This window comes from Papilio polytes, unplaced genomic scaffold (assembly GCF_000836215.1).
Source record: "Papilio polytes unplaced genomic scaffold, Ppol_1.0 DF823868.1, whole genome shotgun sequence".
Taxonomy (NCBI): Eukaryota; Metazoa; Arthropoda; class Insecta; order Lepidoptera; family Papilionidae; genus Papilio; species Papilio polytes.
Window position 1 is genome coordinate 1,379,170 of NW_013525336.1, and position 21,835 is coordinate 1,401,004.

At 33.5% G+C, this 21,835-nt stretch overlaps 3 protein-coding genes across 3 annotated transcripts in view; 1 reads left to right on the forward strand and 2 right to left on the reverse strand.

Moving 5' to 3' along the window:
- Positions 1-5,869, reverse strand: part of LOC106103109 (tRNA (cytosine(34)-C(5))-methyltransferase) — a 9,970-nt gene extending 4,101 nt beyond the window's left edge. The window contains exons 1-9 of the mRNA XM_013282775.1: positions 5,721-5,869; positions 5,558-5,650; positions 5,172-5,386; positions 4,480-4,657; positions 3,558-3,642; positions 2,858-2,997; positions 2,418-2,551; positions 1,372-1,559; positions 723-867 (exon numbers count right to left, since the gene is read on the reverse strand). Coding sequence (XP_013138229.1) covers positions 723-867; positions 1,372-1,559; positions 2,418-2,551; positions 2,858-2,997; positions 3,558-3,642; positions 4,480-4,657; positions 5,172-5,386; positions 5,558-5,650; positions 5,721-5,783 — 1,241 coding nt within the window. The 5' untranslated portion in view covers positions 5,784-5,869. The remainder of the gene's footprint in view (positions 1-722; positions 868-1,371; positions 1,560-2,417; positions 2,552-2,857; positions 2,998-3,557; positions 3,643-4,479; positions 4,658-5,171; positions 5,387-5,557; positions 5,651-5,720) is intronic.
- A 608-nt stretch (positions 5,870-6,477) lies between these two features.
- LOC106103115 (protein lethal(2)essential for life-like) lies at positions 6,478-7,402 on the forward strand. Its single transcript, XM_013282783.1, has one exon. The coding sequence runs from the start codon at positions 6,693-6,695 to the stop codon at positions 7,275-7,277; it is 585 nt and encodes a 194-aa protein (XP_013138237.1). The 5' UTR covers positions 6,478-6,692; the 3' UTR covers positions 7,278-7,402.
- A 1,121-nt stretch (positions 7,403-8,523) lies between these two features.
- The window catches only part of LOC106103142, a 30,680-nt gene continuing 17,368 nt past the window's right edge, over positions 8,524-21,835 (reverse strand). The window contains exons 6-9 of the mRNA XM_013282810.1: positions 11,719-11,871; positions 10,495-11,045; positions 9,596-9,699; positions 8,524-9,119 (exon numbers count right to left, since the gene is read on the reverse strand). Of these exons, the coding sequence (XP_013138264.1) occupies positions 8,620-9,119; positions 9,596-9,699; positions 10,495-11,045; positions 11,719-11,871 (1,308 nt within the window). The 3' untranslated portion in view covers positions 8,524-8,619. The remainder of the gene's footprint in view (positions 9,120-9,595; positions 9,700-10,494; positions 11,046-11,718; positions 11,872-21,835) is intronic.

Consider the following 21,835-nt stretch of genomic DNA (forward strand, 5'->3'; position numbering starts at 1 on the left):
GCCTGTCTTCTGTGTGGTCGTGGTACTACACCGGGCGTGCCGGCCCTGCAGTGCTAACATGTTAAAGCGGGCACTACCACTGTTAAATCTAAACTCGCATTTATAATTTACTAAAAGTAATGTTTACTTTGGAAAGTTTTTGTGCTTAAATTAAGCAGTCTGTGATTAAAGCGTTTTAAGCGTAACCAGCTTTTGCCCGAAACTCTGCGGGAATTTAAAAAAACGAAAGTAAGTAGTTTGTGTTCTTAAAGTCTATGCTCCACTTTTCTACTTTCATCAAGATCCCTTTAGCAGTTTAAGCTGCAAACTCTAACAAACATCCATCCATCCAAATATTTACATTTTTAATATTATAGTAAGGATTTCTCATTTCTATTGAATATTATTGTAGGGACGCACAAAAAAGATATTTCCCCTTATAAATTCTCCTGCCAAATCTCCTTCCCCTTCCCATTTCCTTGTACGAAAACATCACACACATTTTACAGGTTTCTGACTGTTTTTCATAATTTTAATAAAAACGAGATTATTTATGTAGTGGGCAAAATAAAAGGTTTTTTTTTCACTCTCTAATTTATCTACTATTTTATTTGTACACGTCTTTCTTTCCGTCTTCTCATCCCTCCCTTTCCTTCTCATACATCCATCTCGTATCAAATCAGTCTTATTCACCTAGATTTCTTTTTCGTTTAGAAACCACAGACCTACAAATTAAATCTTACCATTTGTCCAAATTATATTTCTCCAGATCTTCAGGTTTCGGTGGAAACATTTGCGGTCTGACCACGGTCTGCCACTTCTCCGGTACATCTTCATATTTATCATAAAACACCATATCCTTTGAAGCTGGTCTCCAATGTGTCATACCTTGAATTACCAATAAAATATTTACGGCCGAATACTGAAAGGGCAATACAGCGTTTTAAATGAAAACGCCACGTTTAAATTCTGAATTAAAATTTGACGTCTGTCAGATTGTAAGCAAAGCGTTTACTAAACGAATTGTATTCGTTTCAGTAGTCGGCCGTTAGAGTTTAAAAGTGGCTTTATCATTTACTAGCTTTCGCCCGCATAAAATTAAAAAAATAGTAAGAATATTATGTTGTACTTAGTGATAACATTAATGTATTTTAATATCGACCCAGTACTTTTTGAGTTATTTCAATACATACAAAAAATACAAATTTTCCCTCTTTATAACATAAGTATAGAAGAAGCTGTTCACTTTCAAATATCGTTGCAATTAAATTATTTAAACTTATTGAAAAAAAAAAATCTAATAACATACATAAGAAGTCTGTTTTTGTTTATATTGGTACATGCAGATAAAAAAATACTACTGAAATTCGCCTAAGAACTTAAATCACTCACCCTTATGGAACTTCAACCCTGGCAGCATATCGGAGACATCCACCAGTTGAACACTGTCTCCGGTCTCCTGCAGCAGACGGTGCACCACAGCCTCATTCTCCACAGGGTTAAAGGAGCACGTGGAGTACACCAGTCTACCGCCTACCTCCAGCAGTTCACAGCCACGACGGAGCACACGGTACTGGATACTGATGAAAAATGTACAGTCAAGGAAACCCGCGGTGATACACTTAGAGAAAGTGGAAGTTCCTTGCAATGAAAAAACCCCACATTTTCTTACAATAAACCAATTAGATAGCGGTTTAACATTGCCAGTTGATTATTAATTTTGTTAACTACATTTTCATTTTCATCTATCTATACTATTATAATAAAGGGTAAACAGACACTTCTTTGTTGCCTAAGATGTCAATAATTACAGCATATTTTTGAATAATTCTTTTTTTAATGAATAGACCTACACTTATGTCACGCTTTAGGCTATATATTTTCACGCCATTAAACTTAAGGGGGTAAATATTTTGGATAAAAACCCTAATGTGGGAAAGAGACCATAAGTTGTTGCCAACATCAAGGAAGCAAGATGGCCAACGTTTGTCATGTCATGTCATTTGGACATTTGCAATTGAGAATTTGACAGATGTAAATAATAAAATAAAGTTTTTATAATTTCATGCGGATGAAGCCTAATAGGAACAGCTAGTACTAATATAATAAAGTTTAAACGCACACTTTGTGGCATAGGATATCAGTAATTACAGTATATTTTTGAATAACTCTTTCTATAATAAAAAGCCTTACACTTACGATACGCTTTAGGTTATATAATTTCACGCGAATACTTAGATGGTAAGGTAATTAAAAAAACCTTCATGTGGAAAAGGGACCATAAACTACAAGCTTCCAACATTAAGGAAGCAAGTTCGCCATGGTTTTGACATTTTGACACACGTAAACAATAAAATAAAATGTTCATAATTTTACGCGGATGAAGTCGCACGCAAACAACTAGTTGGTAATAAATATCTTTAAGTTATAAAACATACCCATGTAAATTATTTCCATTCCCCGTGGACCATTTGAGCCAAATATCAGGGTTCTTACGGAGAGTCGCGTCTCCTGAACACGGCACATCACATAGAATACGGTCGAATTTCAAAGGCTTTGTTTTCGTAGGGTCCTAGAATATAGATTACATACATTTTACTAATATTATAAATGCGAATGTTTAGATGGATGGATGTTTGTTAAAGTTTCTAGCTTAAACAGCTGACTGATCTCGATGAAAATCAACATAGATGTAGAGAATAGTCTGGAAGAACACATAGGCTACTCACTTTTGTTTTTTTTAAAATTCCAACTGACGGAGTCGCGGGCGCAAGCTAGTAATGACTTATCATAAATTAATAAAAACGGATTTATGAGATTTATCTGTTTTTAAGATTCATTTTAAATTCTATCACATCGTGAATTTGGTGATTGCTACCTTATCATCAGCGGTGATGAGAGCCGGCATCAGTGCGGAGTCGTGGTTGGTGATGAGTATGCAGGGTGAGTTGAGCCGCTTGGCCTGGTGCACCAGCATGTAGCATCTACTATTGTCTACATCATTCGCCATCACAAAACCTGTAATCACCAATATTCATCATAATATTAATATCATCAATAGAAAAAAAATCAAAATTTTCGGAAAATCAGATTATTACTAAAAATAGCATACTGGTAAAAAAACTTTTATATGGATGATGAAAATAATACGAACACTTCTGTGTAAATTTAAAATTTTAAACGTAAAAATGATTTAAATAAATTTAAAAACTTAAATTTCTTGCCTTGTAAAAAAATTACATTTTGAATAATGCCATTTTGATGTTGCGGGAGAAAGTACAATCGAGAAATCTGGCGATGTATCGAGATAGCTAGTCTCTTGAACGTTTTGTAGGCATTGAGATGACAGGGAACTAATTAATAGGATGAAATGTGTGTACGAAAACAGGCCGGTTAATAATCTTTTTTTGAGCTTATGTCATCATAAGATACAAGACACTCTTTCTGTAAGTCGAACACCGCGAATTTCCGCGACTGTACATTTGGGATAATCATTAAAAAAACAAAAAAAACTATCCTCTGTTCCCATTAACTTTTTAAACAAGGTAGCCTTTCTCACATGAAGAAAATTTTCTTACCGCTTGGTACTTTCTCTTCATCTGCATGTAAAAATTCTATCAGCTGAGCTGTCTTCGATCCTGGCGCTGCACACATATCTAATACCTGGAAGAGATTACACAACTTTCAAGTGAATTATGACCAAAACATTAACAGCCTTACAAATAAACGCGGTTTAAATTTAAACTTCGGAATAAACTGAGTATAAGCAAAATTTGTACCGTCAGATTATTCCTAGGTTTAGCTTTATACCGCGTTTATTTGTAAGGCTGGAAATATTTCAATCTTTATTTATATTAGGACTTTTATTGCATTTCGAGCTGTTCCCATGCAGCTTCATCCGCATGACATCATAGACACTTTATTTTATTGTTAAAAACTTTAAATTGTCAATATTCAAATGCACTAATGACAATGAAGGGTCTTGCTACTGGCTAAGAATTAAGGTAACCATGGCTACTATGATTCTTTGCTACTATCGGCTTATACTATTTTGTCCTTTCTCACAAAGCAATTATTTACTATTTACTTAACTTTCAAGTTTAATCATTGAAATTATTAAGCCTCAAGTTAGTCGTAAGAGTAGGGCCTGTTCTTAAAAATAGGATTATTCAAAAATATACTGTGATTGCTGACTTCCTACATAACAAATCTTTATTATATTACGTAAGCTTGCCCCTCTTGAAATAATAATATAGCCTATTTTATTAACAGATAAATTACCTTACTATTGGTTAAAAAAAATTAAATCCCCTCAGTAGATTTTACGTGAATACAACAAATCGAAAAATACAATTACTTCCTCTTTATAATATTAGTACAGATATAGCATAGATAAGTTACTCCAGTGTACTTTAACTACCTTCCACTAATTTGAAATCAGAATAAATGAATCCAATAACTGTCACATCACAACAAAATCAAACAGGATGTTAACTTTACCTTATGGTGAGGTTGGACATCGAGTACCACAGGTGGGATCATTGACACCGTCTCCTGTCGTGACACTCCACCAGCCGCTGTCTCCGCTACAAGGAAGTTATGCAGCTTGTACAATGGTTCATTTCTGCGGATATCTGTACGGGATAGACGAAGTTGCCATGCTATGCCACCGGGATACCTGGTAAGAGAATTTTGGTGTTAAATCATAAGCTATTGAAGTTTAACAAAATCATGTTTAATTTGAAATTTATTGAAAGAGTTGGAGCATTAAAAGTACATTAAAAAAGAAATTGATAGGATTTTTTTCTATTATAAGGCATACAAGCCTTTAGAGACCTGAATTTGCAGATAGAGGATAAATGCTGGCCATAGACATTTGCAAAAGTAGATTTTTGCCTACCTTTAATCAATGGGGCATGGAATGCAGTTAGAGGATATTTCCTTGTCCATGCATCCCTATCTCTGTCAAATCCACTTTCCCTTTTCACCCTTTCCTTAATAAGAGGATAGGAAAGGAAAAAAGGACTAAAATTAGGCCTTCAGCACACACACTTATAACATTGTATGCGAAATTGCTTCTATTAGCTACTTGTCTTCATTGTGGTTGTGATATTGCATTATTAAAAAGACATTTTATACCCAAACACATTTTATAATTATGAAATAGTGATTTAATATAAGTGTATACACACCATGGTAAGCTTATAGGTTTAATTTCCTCTTCTACACCTTTCTCTTCATTTTCAATCTTCACATTTAATAATTTTGAGAAATATTCACTTTTTACAATATTCAATAATGCATTCGCCTCAGCCTTAGAGCCTGTTATTCTGAATGCTGTTGGGAGGTTCTCCTTTAAACTCCCCATGAACTCTGACCATTGTTCCTCCGGACATACTTTTTGTGTCTGAAAATACAAAAGTTACTAATTATAATTTTTAAATAATATTGACAATTATATGGCGGCTGACAATTTCACACAAATTCTCCTATAATACGATAATAAATAATAAACTAAAACCAATAAGAGGTTATAAAATACATCTAGAGTAATTTGAAAAATTTGAATGAAACATACCTTGTAATACTCCTCAAATGCTGCATTTTCTCTTACAATATCTTCATAGTGTTTACGTGTATCTTCCGCAGGTTTGTCTTGAGGATTCTTTGCCTACGCATACAAAATATTGCTTTAAATTCTTGTATACGTTTACAATATACAGGGTTAGCAATTTTTTTACCTTTTCCTTTTGATCTCGTTTACGTTGAGCAAATTTATTAACATTGCGGTTTTTTCGTCCCATTTTAATTCAAACTAAAAGTAAAAGAAAACTGAATTTGTATTTACAAATTAATTTAACTTTTCCATGTGACAATTGACAAGTAAAAGATGTCAATGGGTTGTCAGAGAGATAGGGATGGGCGTTGTTTTAACGAACCAAAAAGTGTAATAATTGAATTAACATTTTTTTAACCGAATCTAATTTTATAACTCCAAAACCTCGTTTTCAGTTATGATTCAGCATTCATACTAATACGGCTCTTTTCCACAAATAAATACATCCCGGCATCGGAGTTCTATTTTTAATTCCGGCACGTAAAATAAACATTATAATATAAGATAATGTTTATATTTGTTATAATAATTTAAGATTAAAAATCACGATCTGAAGGAACGGCGGTCAATTCCCTATTAGTAGTCGAAATAATATTTCCTTAAAATAAGAAACGTGTGGTTCCTGTCTAAAGGACAGACCATTTACAGTATGCCAGTATGTTCACTACTTTCCCGAGAGTTCTAGACATTACGGTAGAAAATTCTGAACGCAGCAATACTTTAAATAATATTTTCAGTACCTCGGCAATAGATGTCGTTGTTTTATCAATCATCGATTATTTTATTTTTCTAACTAATTATTATAAAAGATTACGAAAATGACTGATCGACATGCTCATGATATGATAAAATGTAACGATAAGTAAAGGATTAGAATTTACTGGAAAAATCTACTCATTGGCATAAGTCTGACCCAGTTTCATAGCACACGTCAGGGTTTTCGAGAAATTGCTACCAACCGCTAGATGGCCGAAGGAGTATATAAACCGCGCGAACGTGAATATGGCGCGTTATTTGTCAATACGTAGTGTTCGAGAGAATTTTGGTGCGAAGAAATAATTATTTAAACGCTATTCCCGTGAAGAAATACGCAAAAATGAGATTCTTGGTGAGTTCGGTGTTAGTATCAACGCTTTTGGTTATCGGTGTTTACGGTGAAGAGAAATGCTCTCAAAAAAACACGATATCCGAACAAGATTTTGGTTTAGGTTTGTCTGATGATATACTTACGTCTATGGTAAGTCCTTGGATGTTTAACAACTACTTTCGTCCTTGGAGATATTTGGAGTCTCTTACTCGAGACGTTGGATCGACGGTAAAGATTGACAAAGACAAGTTCCATATTAATTTAGATGTACAGCATTTCGCGCCAGAAGAGATAACTGTGAAGACTGCAGATGGTTACGTGGTTATTGAAGCTAAACACGAAGAGAAGAAAGACGAACATGGGTTTGTTTCTAGACAATTCGTTCGTAAATACGCTTTACCAGAAGGTACTGAGTCTGAGGATGTTGTATCACAGTTATCTAGTGATGGGGTCTTAATTATTTCTGCGCCACGTAAAGAAATCGATGCGAAAGGTGAAAGAGTTGTGCCGATAACTAAAACAGGGCCACTTAGAGCTGATTCCGGTGAGAAATCAAAGGGATCGTGCACTGGTGATGAAAAATGTGAATTGTAAAAACATTTTTTTTTTCATTGTCACCGATTCTGTTTTGCGTATTTATTGGTTTGCTTTTTATGCTTGAACAAGTTTAAATGTTTATTTTATAAGACTGATTTTTAATAAAATATGTAAACATAAAACTGTATTTTATTTATAAATTTAATTACCTTTTAATTGTGACCCATAAGTGAAATTGACACTTCATAAAATTACAAACGGCACAAAAATATTACATTATTTTTTCTTTCTGTATATTTGCTCTTATTTAACGACAGGGGCATTTAGTATTAATTTTAGGCATTTTGTCACGGTTTCTTTTGTTTATTTTTCATTCAATATTTAAACAAACATACTTTAGATTTTTATTCTTTTGAATTTCCTGGTAAAATTTGACAAATATGATGAAAAAGGGAAAGGGGAGGGAATTCAGAATTACATGAAAAGATTCATAAAAAGAAATACCTATTTAAAATTAGGATTTTATTCATATTTATTCATTATTCTTTCCACAATCGTCACCATAAACACTAACTCTTAGAAGCTAACATTATTTTGTTAAAAATCTGATATTCAGAGATCTTATAAGCAAAATAAATTTATGTAAAATATGCACATGGTTATTTATTTATAATTAAAAATATTTTCTTCTTAACATTAGTGAATTAAAAGCAAATATTGTTACAATACATATGTACTTATTTCTAAACATGGTAACATTTATTAAGAAAATTGATGGCACTATTAAATAGTTATTTTAATTTTCTTTATTCTGATTACTTTTAGTTAAACTTTAAAAAGATTTTATAGATTATTGTTAACAATATATTTGTAATCTATGTATATTATTTTTAATGTATATTTATTTTCATACAATACATATGACGGCTGATAGAGATGTATGGAAGAGCAGAACATACTGTGCCGACCCTCCGTAAGGGATAAGGGCAAGTTAATGATGACAACAAACATTTTATACATTGTAGTGTATCTAATTAGTACTAACTTGATTTTATAGTTTAGTTTAAATAATATAAAAGGTTAGAAAAAAACGTTTCTACAACCCTTTATATATAAAAAATATGGATTAAAATTCATTGCTTAATAAAAAGTGATGTAATAAAGTAAATCACCCCCAGGCAAAGATATCAATATTCTTGATCCATGGTTTATTATATAAATAACACATTTAAGGCCTGTCCCACCAAATTGTAAATTGTCTGATAACAATCCAACGTGTAAGTATATGGTAATATCGGATTTTGTTCCCTACAGTGACGTTTTTAAGCTATCTGAGCCTCTATCAGCCAGTGGTGTGACAGGCCTTTATTGTATTTTCTTTAGTGCCAGAATCGTTTTATTAACGTACACGCGTATTGATTTCTGGTTTTTTATTTTTATTAGATAATTTAAACCAGCCAGCTTTTTTATTTTGATCTTTAGGCATTGATATCGAACGGGAGACTCTTTCATCTCTATTCAACATTTCATTTGATTGACTTTTCTGTCCTTTACGTGTACTTTCGCTGTTCTCTTTTCCGTTTCTTTTATTTCTATATAATGTAGTACTGGAGCTTGTTAATCTATTTTGACTCTGTGGTCTTTTGTTTAATGTCGTTTGACTATACGATCTGTTCTTTTGTAAGGATGGTTCATCTTTTGTCTTTTTATAGTTCTGTTTGGTCTTTTTGGGTCTTTGTTCGTAGTGTACATCCTGTTCGTAGTGTTTTGGTGTCCATGGTGCGAATAATGAGAAGCTTTTAGTTGTGCTGCGTACTTGTATGTTGGATGACATAACGGATGACACATCGTCTCTGGATCGATTGCGTGTTAAACGACCAGGGTCTGGGATATCTCCAACTGGAAATGGTTTCAAGTTAAAAGGAAAATGTTTTAAGACTAGCGAACAGATAACAAGTTTTTATTAAGATTTACCGATTTATAGATAATCAGTGATATCTTACTGATATTATAAATGTTTAGATAAATAGTTGTTTCTTAGAGTTTACCGTATAAACGGCTAAACGGATCTCGATGAAATTTGGAATATAATCTGTAAGAACTTTTATAAATGCCACAGACTAGTTCTATATTCGAATTTCCTTTATTATCTTTTAGTACTGATCCCAATTTATCTTTTGATTATTTTTTGATTTGAACAATCAGTTATCAGTAACAAATATTTATTAGGAAATAATTCAGATAAGTATAGGATATACTTGGTATAGATGCAAAATAAGAATACATAGGCTACTCAATTTTGTTTTTTAATTCACGGACGGAGTCGCGTGCGAGAGCTAGTTACTAAATAATTGACTAGTATAAGGTGGACATACCAGTAGTTGCGTGCAAATAAACAACGCTGTGTTGACTTTGATGACTGGACTCTCCTTCTGTGCTGCTCTCACCTGAGTTGGTTAACGGCGTTCGTCGACGAGATCTGGACATAAGTATGTTATCTTCTTACTAATATAAATAAAATTTGGATGGATGTTTAATAGTTTGTAGCCTAAACAGCTGGACAGATCTTGATGAAATTTGGCGTAGATGTAGAGGATAGTCTGGAAGAACAGATTGGCTACTTTTTGTTTTTTTAATTCCACGCGGATGGAGACGGAGGGTGAAGGCTGTATTTAATAAGATATCGAAATACAAAGAAACATGTGTTTTTGGTACCAATTGAAAATCGATAGCAAGCGATATCTTTAATTGGACTAAAAGTGAGGGTTTTTATTAACCCTCTATGATAAATACTTGAATATAAAAGTAAATGCGCTTTAATCCTTTTTTTTATTTCGCAAACCAGACATACCCAATTTTCGCTTGTTTTATAAACTACTAGCTGTTCCTGTGCGGCTTCATCCGCATGAATTTATAAAATTTTATTTTATTGTTTACATTTGTCTAATTATCAATTGCAAATGTAAAAGTGATATAACTTGATGACAAACTATGGCAATCTTAATCCTTGATGTTGGCAGCTTGTAGCTTAGGGTCCCTTTCCCACATAAGTGTTTTAATCCAATTTATTTACCATATAAGTTTAATAGCGTGAGAATATATTGCCTAAAGCGTGACGTAAGCGGCTAAAATAGTATGTGTTTATATAGAGTATAGATGAATTGTCGTGTTTTGGCTTTTAAACGTCTATTTTATTTTTATTATGAGTAAGTGTGGATGAAACGGACAGCAATATCTCGTGTTACAATAATGAAAATTAAATGATTCGACGTACTTGACATCTCTGCTTATATCATGTTTACTGCTTCTTAATTCAGAACTTCCTCTATCTTCTCTCGCGTGCCTTTTAATATCATTCTTACTGGCTTTCAAAGTTTTTGTACTGCTGTGACTTCTAGATCTATCGTAAGGACTGGGAGCTGGTATTGGAGGCTTTCCGTTCCTCTTTCTATCGAACTGACTCTCAGTTTCCGAATTACTTTGTATCTCTGATATGTTCTGAAGATTTCTTTTATAGTGTTTGCGAGATTCGTTCACTTCGCCTCTGTGTAAATTCGACATCGAATAGCTTTTATTCGATAGTTCACAATCGACTTCGTCTAACCCAGTACTGGAATTGGAGATTGTCTTTCTTAGTGTTGTATGGTTTTTCGATTGCGGATGACTTCTTGTTTTTGTGACTGTGTGTTTGTTGGTTTCGGATTCTTGATCCGTGTCGCCGAAGAAGCGGAGGTTTTTCGCTGGGGAGTTTAAAGGTTTGCTCGGTTTGGACCACACGCGACGTGATGATTCATCTTCTGTTGTTATGATGCTGTCTTTCTCAATCTGGAATTTGAAATATGTTTGTAACTATAATGTAAATTGAGAATCTGCCTACTATTATTATAAATGCGAAAGTTTAGATGGTTGGATGGATGTTCGTTAGACTTTGTAACCTGAAAAGCTGAACGGATCTATAAATTGGCATAGACGTAGAGAGAACACATAGGCTACTCACTTTGTTTTAAATTCCATGCTAACGGAGTCGCGGGCGAAATCTAGTGTTTACATGTGTATACAAGGCTGGCGTACACCTTTGACTAGACAATCGCAAAACACTTGTGATATTGTCGATTGTTTCAACTGTTTTGCGCAACTAAAAATCAAGTAGTGTGCGCACCTTTACATAAGCTCATCGAAAACGACTGAACAGTTGTGCGATAGTTTAGTCAAAGGTGTACGCGCGCTCTAAAAGTATAGATATATCTTACGCATGCATTTATGTAGACAGTAAATAATATTACGGGGAAACCAGTGAGCAACTAGACGCTTGATGCGAATACAACTGGTAACATTACAACTTTCAATCTGTCGACTTGTCTGCATTTTTTGAGCGCGCGCACACCTTTGACTAAACTATCGCACGACTGTTTACATCTCGCTTTGATTAGAATGAGCTTATTTTAAACAGTTGAATTAATTGATTGATAGTTGAATAAGTTGATAGATTAATACTTACTCTATTATTCACACTCTTTTCTCTCTTCTTGCCAATCCTATCTAGAGACTTGAACCAGCTGCCACTAGCGGGTTGTGGCGCGGGAGGACGCCGGGGAGGGGATGGTGTAGGACTCGGGGTTGCTAAGCGACGTCTCTCGCGGTATCTTTCAGCCTGGAACATAATATACATTATGAATTAAAACTTGAACACCCAAACTACGATACGTTTTTATAAATTTGTATTTTCTAACAAATCAAGAGGAGTTTAAAATTAAGATTTTTGTATTATTGGTACATTTTCTATTACCCTTTAATATTGATCTATTTTAAAGTAATCATGTCCCCGTCTTTATCCGGCACCATTTTTTCATCCTCTAGATTAAAAAAATCTTCCGATATCCAAGTGGATATCTCCTGACGTTCTTACGGTGAAGGAAACCACCGCAGTCATTCGAAAAACATATTGTTATATGGCGGGAACCGAACCCAGGACTTGAAGAATACAAATGAAATGCTTAACCTCTGAGTCACCGACGTACTTCCTTGTATTAAGATGTTTTGACGACATGACAAAGACACACTTATAATAATTCTGATAGATGATGTCACCTAATAATTATTACTAATTCAATAATAATTAAAATCCTTCTATAAATAAGCCTTTATGATAAGTTTTATTTAAGTTTGAATGGAGTAAATTGGTAGAGTTTTACCGGAACAGGAGTTCAAACTTCATTGATGTGTATACGAGGTCAACTGGTCGACCATATGGCACGTGACCTTTCAACAACTACCTCAGTTACACGATTGGTTTGTTTGCGAATTTAAATAAACAATCTGGCCTTACAGCCTACAAGATATGACCTTAATTAGGTTCTATCTATATCATATATTAGCTGTTTCCGTGCGGCGTCATCCGCATGAAATTATAAAAATTTCATAATATTGTTTACATTTATCAAATTATCAATTGCAAACGTCAAAATGCTATGACATGATGTCAAACCATGGCAACCTAGATTCCTTCATGTTGGCAGCAACTTATTGTTTCTTTCCAACATTAGGGATTATATCGAAAATATTGACCCCTAAGTTTAATCTAGTCTAAAGCGTGACGCAAGTGTAGGGCTTTTTATTAAAAAAAAAGAATTATTCAAAAATATGGTGTAATTGCTGACATCTTAGGCAACAAAGAAGTGTGTGTTTACGCTTTATTATATTAGCATATATTACGTCAACAAAACACCTATTTACAGTAGAAATCTTTTTTTTTCATTTATAAACCAGCGCTTGACCACTATCCCACCTAGACCAAAGTGAAGATGTGGTCGATTGATAGCAGGACAATAAGTGATATTTAAAAGTGTCGAAATTCACAATATCTCGGTAGCATATTTCCGTTTAAGAATGTGCACGTTTTAGGCGTGTCGGAGAACGGGCAAGTTTACACCATTGCTCTATTTGGTATTGAATGCAAGTTGAGGTCTTAATTCGCGTAAAACCTTATTTGAACTCGCTTGGGTCTATTGTAACCTATTTATTTATTGGTAAGTAGCTTTCTGACTAGACTCTGTTCGCGTGGAATTAGAAAAAACAAAAGTGAGTAGCCTATATGTTAGTCTAACCATTGTTTCTCAAAGTGGGTGATAACGCCCGCTGGGGGGCGTTTGAAACCTATAGGGGTACGTTATAGGGCCCCAGAAAAAATTGGGGGCGTTGTTATGGGTTAGGCGATGCATAATTTGTAATTTCATTTATTATAAATAGTATTTTTAATTTCACTAAAATTGTATAAAATGGGGGGCGCTGAAAGATCATTGATTTTACAAGGGGGCGGTAAGAGTAACAAGACTATCCTCTACGTCTATGTCAAATTTAAATGAGATCCGTTCGGCTGTTTAGGTTACAAACTTTAACAAACCTCTAACTTTCGCATTTATAATACTAGTAAGATTACGTCATTTTTTAGTATTGTCAATAAAAAAAGCTTGACCAAAAATAATCATCTGAAAATATAAGTTTTTTAACCACAAAGTTTAAGGAGCGATCCGTCACATAAAACAAGTTGCTTCTTAAAAAATATTTTTAAGGTAAAAGATTATCGCTAATATTATTTTCCAATTGAAAAACAAGATATAATTAATGTTCAGGGTACAGTTTAAGAACTTTAGCCTCACATAAAACCAATGTTTTTATCATAAAAAGATATTTGTATTCATAATGAAGGTTATCATGTAATCTAACTAATATTATAAATGCGAAAGTTTAGATGGATGTTTGTTAGAGTTTGTAGCCTAAACTTCTGAATAGATCTCGATAAAACTTGGGCATAGATGTTGAGGATAATCTGGAAAAACACATAGGCATACTCACTTTTGTTTTTTTTTTAATTCCACGCGGTCAGAGTCGCGGGCAACAGCTAGTAAGACATAAATTCTTCCTTTAAGTTATAACCGTAGTACTTCGTAATCGGAACAAAAATGCTGCTATCTCGCTCATTCTTTTTCAATAATATGAGATAGTGATATGTTCTATACGGATTTCAGTTAGGATATAAATTTGTTGGCTTCTCGGAACTATATTTTTAAAAGCCTACTTACCATTGAGTACAAACAACGTTTATCATATCAATGCTAATTGATAGGTGAACAGCATTCAGTACACAGTTTGTATGTTTGTGTTAAGTGTACAGTTAGATTGGCAATTGTTTTTTCTACTCGCCATTTGATTTGGCACATCGATAACGATAGTACTCTTCTGAATCACGTGCCAACTTAATAACCGAGTTTATTTACTTGATATTTGTAAAAGATCGATCAGAATAAAGCAAAGAATAATTGAAAACCATAAACAGATTGTACTCTACCACATTGGTAAAACTAAGACTTTATCTACAACGGTTGGCAACATTGAGTTGTAATTTATAAAGATGGGGTCATAACGTAACTCTTTCGGATATAATCTGTTGATTTATTTTATTTTTAGTCCAAAAAAGATCGTGTACCCCAAATAAAGGTACGTGTTTAAGATAAAGCGTTGTATAGTTGTATTTTATACTAGCTGTCACCCGCGACTTTGTCCTTGTGGAATAAAAAAAAGCGCTTATTTGTTCTTTGATACTCTCTCCTACATCTATACCAAATTTCATTGTAATCCGTTCAGCCGTTTAGGCTACAATCTCTAACAAATATCCATCCATCTAAACTTTTGGATTTATAATATTAGTACGATTTCTATATTTTTTGTTTATCATCGTTCTCTTATTACACTAAGTGAGGTAGGCGCACCAGGTTTTGATACAGTTGGTCTGCTGTCATTTCACTCGTCACATCCTTCTGATCATGTCACCTTTAACGCAATCCATTCTGTTTTTACCACATACATAATTACTATCTGACATTCTCCGCCACAAAAGATCGCTGACAATAGCATTGAGATTGTCACAATGTCAATAAAAAACAGAAGCACAGCTGTCTTTAAAAGTTTTTGCTCTCGAGATGGCATCAAATTATTATGAAGTGTCCTGTCAACGTATATTGTTAGTAAATGACACACAAAGAGGCTGAAGGCGATGTATCGCGTTACACGTATGTATTGCCAAAAAACCTGTAGCGGTCGGTTCAACAGCCTCCGGGTCAATGTCATTGTGTTGACACGGTGACGTCAACCCGACGCCTCTTCGCAGACGTGCTAAATTAATTTAGAATTAGCAAAAGTACGAACATGTACGTATAATTTTTTCATACTAAAGTTAACGCATTCACTACGTAACAGGCCGATATCGGCCTGCCGCTATAGCTGGTGTAGACTAAGGAAACTATGTCTCTCTCGAAACGAAACGATTATCTCAGGTGTATACATTACATGTTTCCACAAAGTAGCAATTCAATCTATGCTAGTGCTGGTGGGTCTAAAAAGACCTGCCACGCACTGGCTATATTATCATTGGGGGCGCATTTCGGCCCGCCGCTGCAACAGATGAAGAATTTAAATTTTACTTGCTGCAGTTATCGTGTTTATAGATACCTGATACGAAAAGGTATTTCAAGAAAATTTACATCAATAGGTAACAAAGAGTTCATTCTAGTAGTAAGTCATCTTACTTGTTCATTGCCGTTTACAGAATAAATTCCTTTTGTCTATTCTTCTATACGTGGTTAATTTCTTTGTCATACGCTTTTCTTCTCACCTAACATAACCTTTTGCATTTATTTTTCTATCTGTCTATTATTGGTGCTATTACCCTAATACTCATATACTTGTAGGTAAAAAGTACGAAAGTTATTAATGTTAAACATTAAAATTTCTGTCATTTATTTATTTCTTTAGGCTTCAAATTTTTGTTTATTTATGTTAGGTACGTATATTTTATCGTTACTGATATACCGCAGATCGTTGGTGGAATGTTAAACAAGATCGGGATCTCATCAAAAGCTTTAGAATATCGATGAAGTGCCTTCTCTGGAATCTTAATGTAGTACAGTCAGCGACATAAATAGAAATTAAAGGAAGTTGGGGGAACTTGGTCTATTGTACCGCAAACTTTATAAATTCAGGGCAGAATTAGAGAACTATATGCTCATTTAGAGCGGTCACCTTTGACTAGACTATCGCACTGTTGTGCGATTGTTTCGCAGCCAATTCAACTGTTTAGTTGCACAACTAAAAATTGAGTAGTGTGTACCATAAACGCTCATAGGAATCAAAGCGCGACTAAATAGTTGTGCGTTAGTTTAGTCAAAGATGTGCCCGCGATCTTAATATTTAAACGACTGTGGGTACGGTAGTATAACATTAATAAAATCTGAGCATACTAGACTTATCACGACGTCTTTATGATGTTTAAAAAATACTATTCACTTTCTACCTTCACTTGTGTCGAAAGAATTTTATTACTCGTCTGTTAAAAAAAAGACGAGCGACATTTTTACAACTTCAAAGTCATACTTTTATTAGATCATACTTCATACTAATATTATAAATGTGAAAGTTTAGATGGATGGATGGATGGATAGATGGATGTTTGTTAGAGTTTGTAGCCAAAACGGCTGAATGGATTTCGATGAAATTTGGCATAGATGTAGAGGATAGTCTGGAAGAACACATAGGCTATTTACCTTTGTTTTTTCAATAACACGCGGACGGAGTCGCGGGCGAAAGCTAGTTAAAAATAAAAGTAAGAAAAACTGACGTCATTTACGTACGTAGTCTTAACCAGTTTGAGGGCTTTTCCCCGTCTATTTTTAACCCATACTTGAAAATATTTATGAGATTGTCACCGTTAACAATTTACCAACTGTACATTGTTAAGGACAACTTCGATCACGTATTTATAGCATGCCCAATGAATCAAATACTACGAAAAGCTTGGAATAACCCAAATGTCCATTGTTATATTACATCCTTAACAGAAATTTTAAACGTAGAGCCCGCTTTAACATCTTCATACTATTGGGCCGGCTTTCTCGGTAATACCACGACCACACAGAAGGCGAGACACGAGTTAATTTGTTTGGTAAGGCTACGTGCTGAAAGCCTAATTTTTTTCGCACAAGGTAAGGGGAAGGTTTTGGTTGTCACTAGATAGAGGAAATATCCTCATTCTGTATGTCCTCTTCTTTGTTGATTAAAGATAGACAAGGCATCTGCCAATGCGGATCTCTATGGGCAGCAGTTGCATCACTGTTTGGCGAATTCTGGTGTCCACTTGCTCAACTATAATCTTTTTTTTATCTATCTAACTATATTTCGTGTAAATAACAATGTTTTTAAAAACACTTTACTTCCTGAGTATTTGCAGTTCGCTCTACGTAGAGACTGATAATGAGTACGAGAATTAATTACAATGTAATTAATTAAACATAGTATTGCATATCAGATAGCACGACAGCATTTCCTGCAGGACTGTTAAGTGTTTGCATTATTAGTGGCTGGTTCCACTGAGTGGCGAAGTATACCAATCGTGGCGATGTTTTTTAGCTAATGTTACCAGGAATCCGTAGTTATCCGTATTTGGAATTTATGTTTTTTTCGATTGATTGATTACCATTGAACGTATTTGATAGATCTTTGTCAAAATTTGACATTCAATTTTTATATGAACTTGGCATTAAAAATTGTAAAAAAACAAGCCTATTATATCTAGAATTTATAATCAAATAAGCTGCATCTATTTGAATAGATGACATCAGATACGAGTTTTTACTTTTTACACAAATATAAACAAATCTATAATACTCGCGGAAGTGTCGACATCTTTGTCATATTTTACGAGATTATTTAGTTTTCGGTTTTCGGACTATTAATTTTTCAATAAAATTATTAATAAGAATTATAAGTTCTGTTTGTTTTTGTATAGATTACAGCTTTATAATAATACTAGCTGTTCTCGTGCGGCTTCATTCGCATAAAATTATGAAAATCTTATTTATTGTTTACATTTGTCAAAAATCATTTGACAAACCTTGGTAATCTTGCTTCCTTGATGTTGGCAGCAACTTATGGTCTCTTTCCACTTTAGGGTTTTATCCAAAACATTTACCCCGTAAGTTTAATGGCGTAAAAATATATAACTTAAAGCGTGACTTATAAGTGTAGGGCTTTTTAATAAAAAAAAATATTCAAAAATGTGTGTAACAAAGAAGTGTGTTTACGCTTTATTATAATAGTATAGATTTGTAATTAAAATCAAAACACAAAATGTTTTATGAAAACTCAATTACATTTGTGAGGTTTTTGGAATTCCCAATTCTCACTTTTCATAACAATTCTATTTACTATCATTGCAATGAATTTCAATTTGCTACATAAAAACTTTGAGATTTCCTTAATTTTAAGTCGGGAATTCTCGACAGAGTATAAAATATTATGGCATTTTTAATCTGTATTAAACTCTTAAGTCATGGTGTATTTAATGTTAATCTTGAAGGCCCTGACATGTTTATTGTTAAGTTAACAGGGTTCAATAACATTTGATGACATCAGAAAAACTCTTCGCTGTTATATGAGCCACATTAAAAATATACAATTGTCTTTAATATAAGAAATGTGTGAATAATATTTTAGAATATTTAGATTAAATTTATTTTTCTCTGTAACTACCGAGTTAATTTAAATTGTAAGAGAAATGCCACACGGGTGGTGCGGCAGCGATTATTTACAATAAAGAATGGTACCACACACTGTCAAATAGATAGTTCAGTTATTTTATAGCAATCATTTTTATATAACCAACAAATGCCGCATGCCTTTGGGAGGTTTCTTTTTATGTAGATTTAGTATAAGAAATATACACTTAATATATCCCTCACGTCTCAATAAATGACTTTATGTGCTGCTAGTAACGTTATGACTGTGTTGTACAAATCATCGCTAGCATTTAATAAAACAGTTATGGGCATCATGCTTTCCGGCGCTGCTAGTGTGGCATCTCCTTAAGACCTCTTGAGCGTTAAAATGTTTATTTAGTTTGAACACCTGTCTATTTATTTATTCAATATGCAATAAAATGACGCTTTCGGAATCGACCCACTCGATAGTTGTGAAAATAGCTTCTCGTTATTTTCACAATCCGACAAATTCACACGTGGGTTTTGATATATCGACGATTACGATTTTGGCAATACCAATACCTCATTTGTGTAGGTGATTTAGACAAGACCTTAGTGTAAGTCATCATTGAGTGTAACAATTTTAATGTTATGTTATTCAACAACGAACTTGTATAAGTGAAAATGTACACAAGAAACTGGAATAATTCAATGTTGTTTTTTTTTTTAGTTTATTTTGTATATAGGGACTAAACGGATCTCGATGGAATTTGGTATAGATGTAGAGTATAGATGGAAGAACACATAAGCTCTTTTGTTTTTTGAATTCCACGCAGACGGAGTTGCGGGCGAAAGATAGTATTATGATATTACAAATGTAGGTTGCAACCTTAAAATTTTTAAATAAGAAGGATGACTATCTGTGCAAATGTTTCGCCAGTGGAAACCCTTGTTTAAAATATAAAGAATCTTCAATTAGATTAATTTATTCACAGCACGAAGCTATACAAACAAAAGCAAACAGTATATTGACACTGACATTTTAAGAACAACGCGGAAATGGTAAGGTGTGTAATCCCGGCGAGGCTGTATCGACTAGTGCGTTTTGACTTTCACTTTTGTTGCAACAGGTGCAAGTTAAAGATGGACAGCGGTCGAAGGAACTTGTGACGTTGAAGTCTTTTGTATGGAAATACTTAGAAGAAGGATTTAAGATGTTGAAAGAACAAGAATGAACGTATTTTCGTTAAATGTATTTTCACTTATGTCAGTAGAAAATTGTAGGTAAATTTTGAGTGTTTTTCTTTTGATCAAGTAGTTTTAAAGCCTCTTCGTTTACGCGGAATTAAAAGCTAAGTAAGTACTTTACGAGTTACTCCAAACTACAGTTTTACATAAGTGCTAAATTATATCGTGAACTGTTTTAGAGATTACGTAGTAACAAACATCCGAATATCCATTTTTATTCGTATTTTTAATATTAATAAGACAAGTATAAGTAAGTAATATTAAGGTTTGCTTGATGAATCGGAGAACGAATGTGATACAATAAATCCGCGAAATCTTATCACTTGATGTCCTAAAAAATTGACAATCAGTCCAAACAAACATACATTCTAGTGCATTCTTTTGAAATGTATATTCACGTATAGTAACATATTGTTTTGTTAGAGTCTGTAGCCTAAACTTCTGAGTGGATCTCAATGAAATTTGGCATAGTTGTAGAGGGTATCCTGGAAGAACACGAGGCTACTTGATTTTGTTTTCTTTTACACGGATGGAGTCGCGGGCGAAAGCTAGTCATTTATAATTGGTATATCTTAAAAATTCTAAACGTGTTAAAACTAATTTATCTAAAAAAAGCATCGGAAATCCGCTCTAAGATCTAAAAGTCTATCATCGCTAATGATAATTATGAACCACTAGTTTTCGCCCGCGACTCCGTCCGCGTGGAATTAAAAAAAATTAACCAAAAATGGGTAGACTATGTGTTCTTCCAGACTATCCTCTACATCTATACTAAATTTCATCAAAATCCGTTCAGCCGTTTAGGCTACAAACTCTAACAAACATCCATCCATCTAAACTTTCGCATTTAGAATATTAGTATGAAGTATGATTAATTATTATTTAGTCGTATCTCTTATTAATGATATTAGACGTTAAAATTCTGTTAATTAACATTATGATTTGTGATATAAAATGTGCTTGATAAGTGCACGATCAATTTATAACTTTATTGTTACAAATTATCTTCACGTACTGACAATTTAAATTGTAAGCATTGCGTTACTTTGACCTTTGGAACGAATTCTTCGATAGGTTAGAAGTGATTGTAACAGATCATCATGAGGCAAATGAAGTTTCAAGTTATAAATTACATTTAAACCATAATCGATAAAAAAATAATACTAACTATACATTTTTCATTTTTAATTTTACGAAAAAGGTATGAGAATACACTTTTATACAGAGAATTCTAATAAATTAGAGCTTAAATAGATTGTGGTCGAATTTTAATTAGTGACTTCATACATAAAAAAATATTATAAAGAAGAAAGATTTGTATTTATTGAAGTAACTCTAAAGCTATTGGGCCGATTCCAAAAATTCTTTCACCAAAAAGCTACGCTATCAATGAGTAAAATTTTTTATTATTTTTTATTTCCACGCAGGCTAAAGCGCAAGCAATAGCCAGTACATAAAAACGTTTTTATTTGAAGCTAGGTTTCCAGTCAGTTTATAGTCTAGACTGTCAATTTAGTCTGTTAGTTATCTATTTTTTTTAATTACACTTATATTAAAAACTACATTTTCAATTTCCTTGTGATATAATTCTTGTATGTTTTATTGCAATTGTTAGCAAATTTGTAGTCGTATTCAGTACAAGTTTAGTCTAAATAACGTTTAGTTAGGAAACCTAGTTGGTAGGCTAGTGTTTAATTTACGAACAAGTTTGTCCCAAGTTGCGATAACTTAAGTTCGTTGGTCTACATTTGAACGTCGATTGCATTTTAAATAACTTTGAATGTTACTCTATTGCATTTATTTTAGTTGGTGTCCTAAATTTGGATAAATACTTGAGGT

Excerpts from the sequence above, each read along its gene's own strand:
- LOC106103115 (XM_013282783.1), top strand. The coding sequence starts at position 6,693 with ATGAGATTCTTGGTGAGTTCGGTGTTAGTATCAACGCTTTTGGTTATC.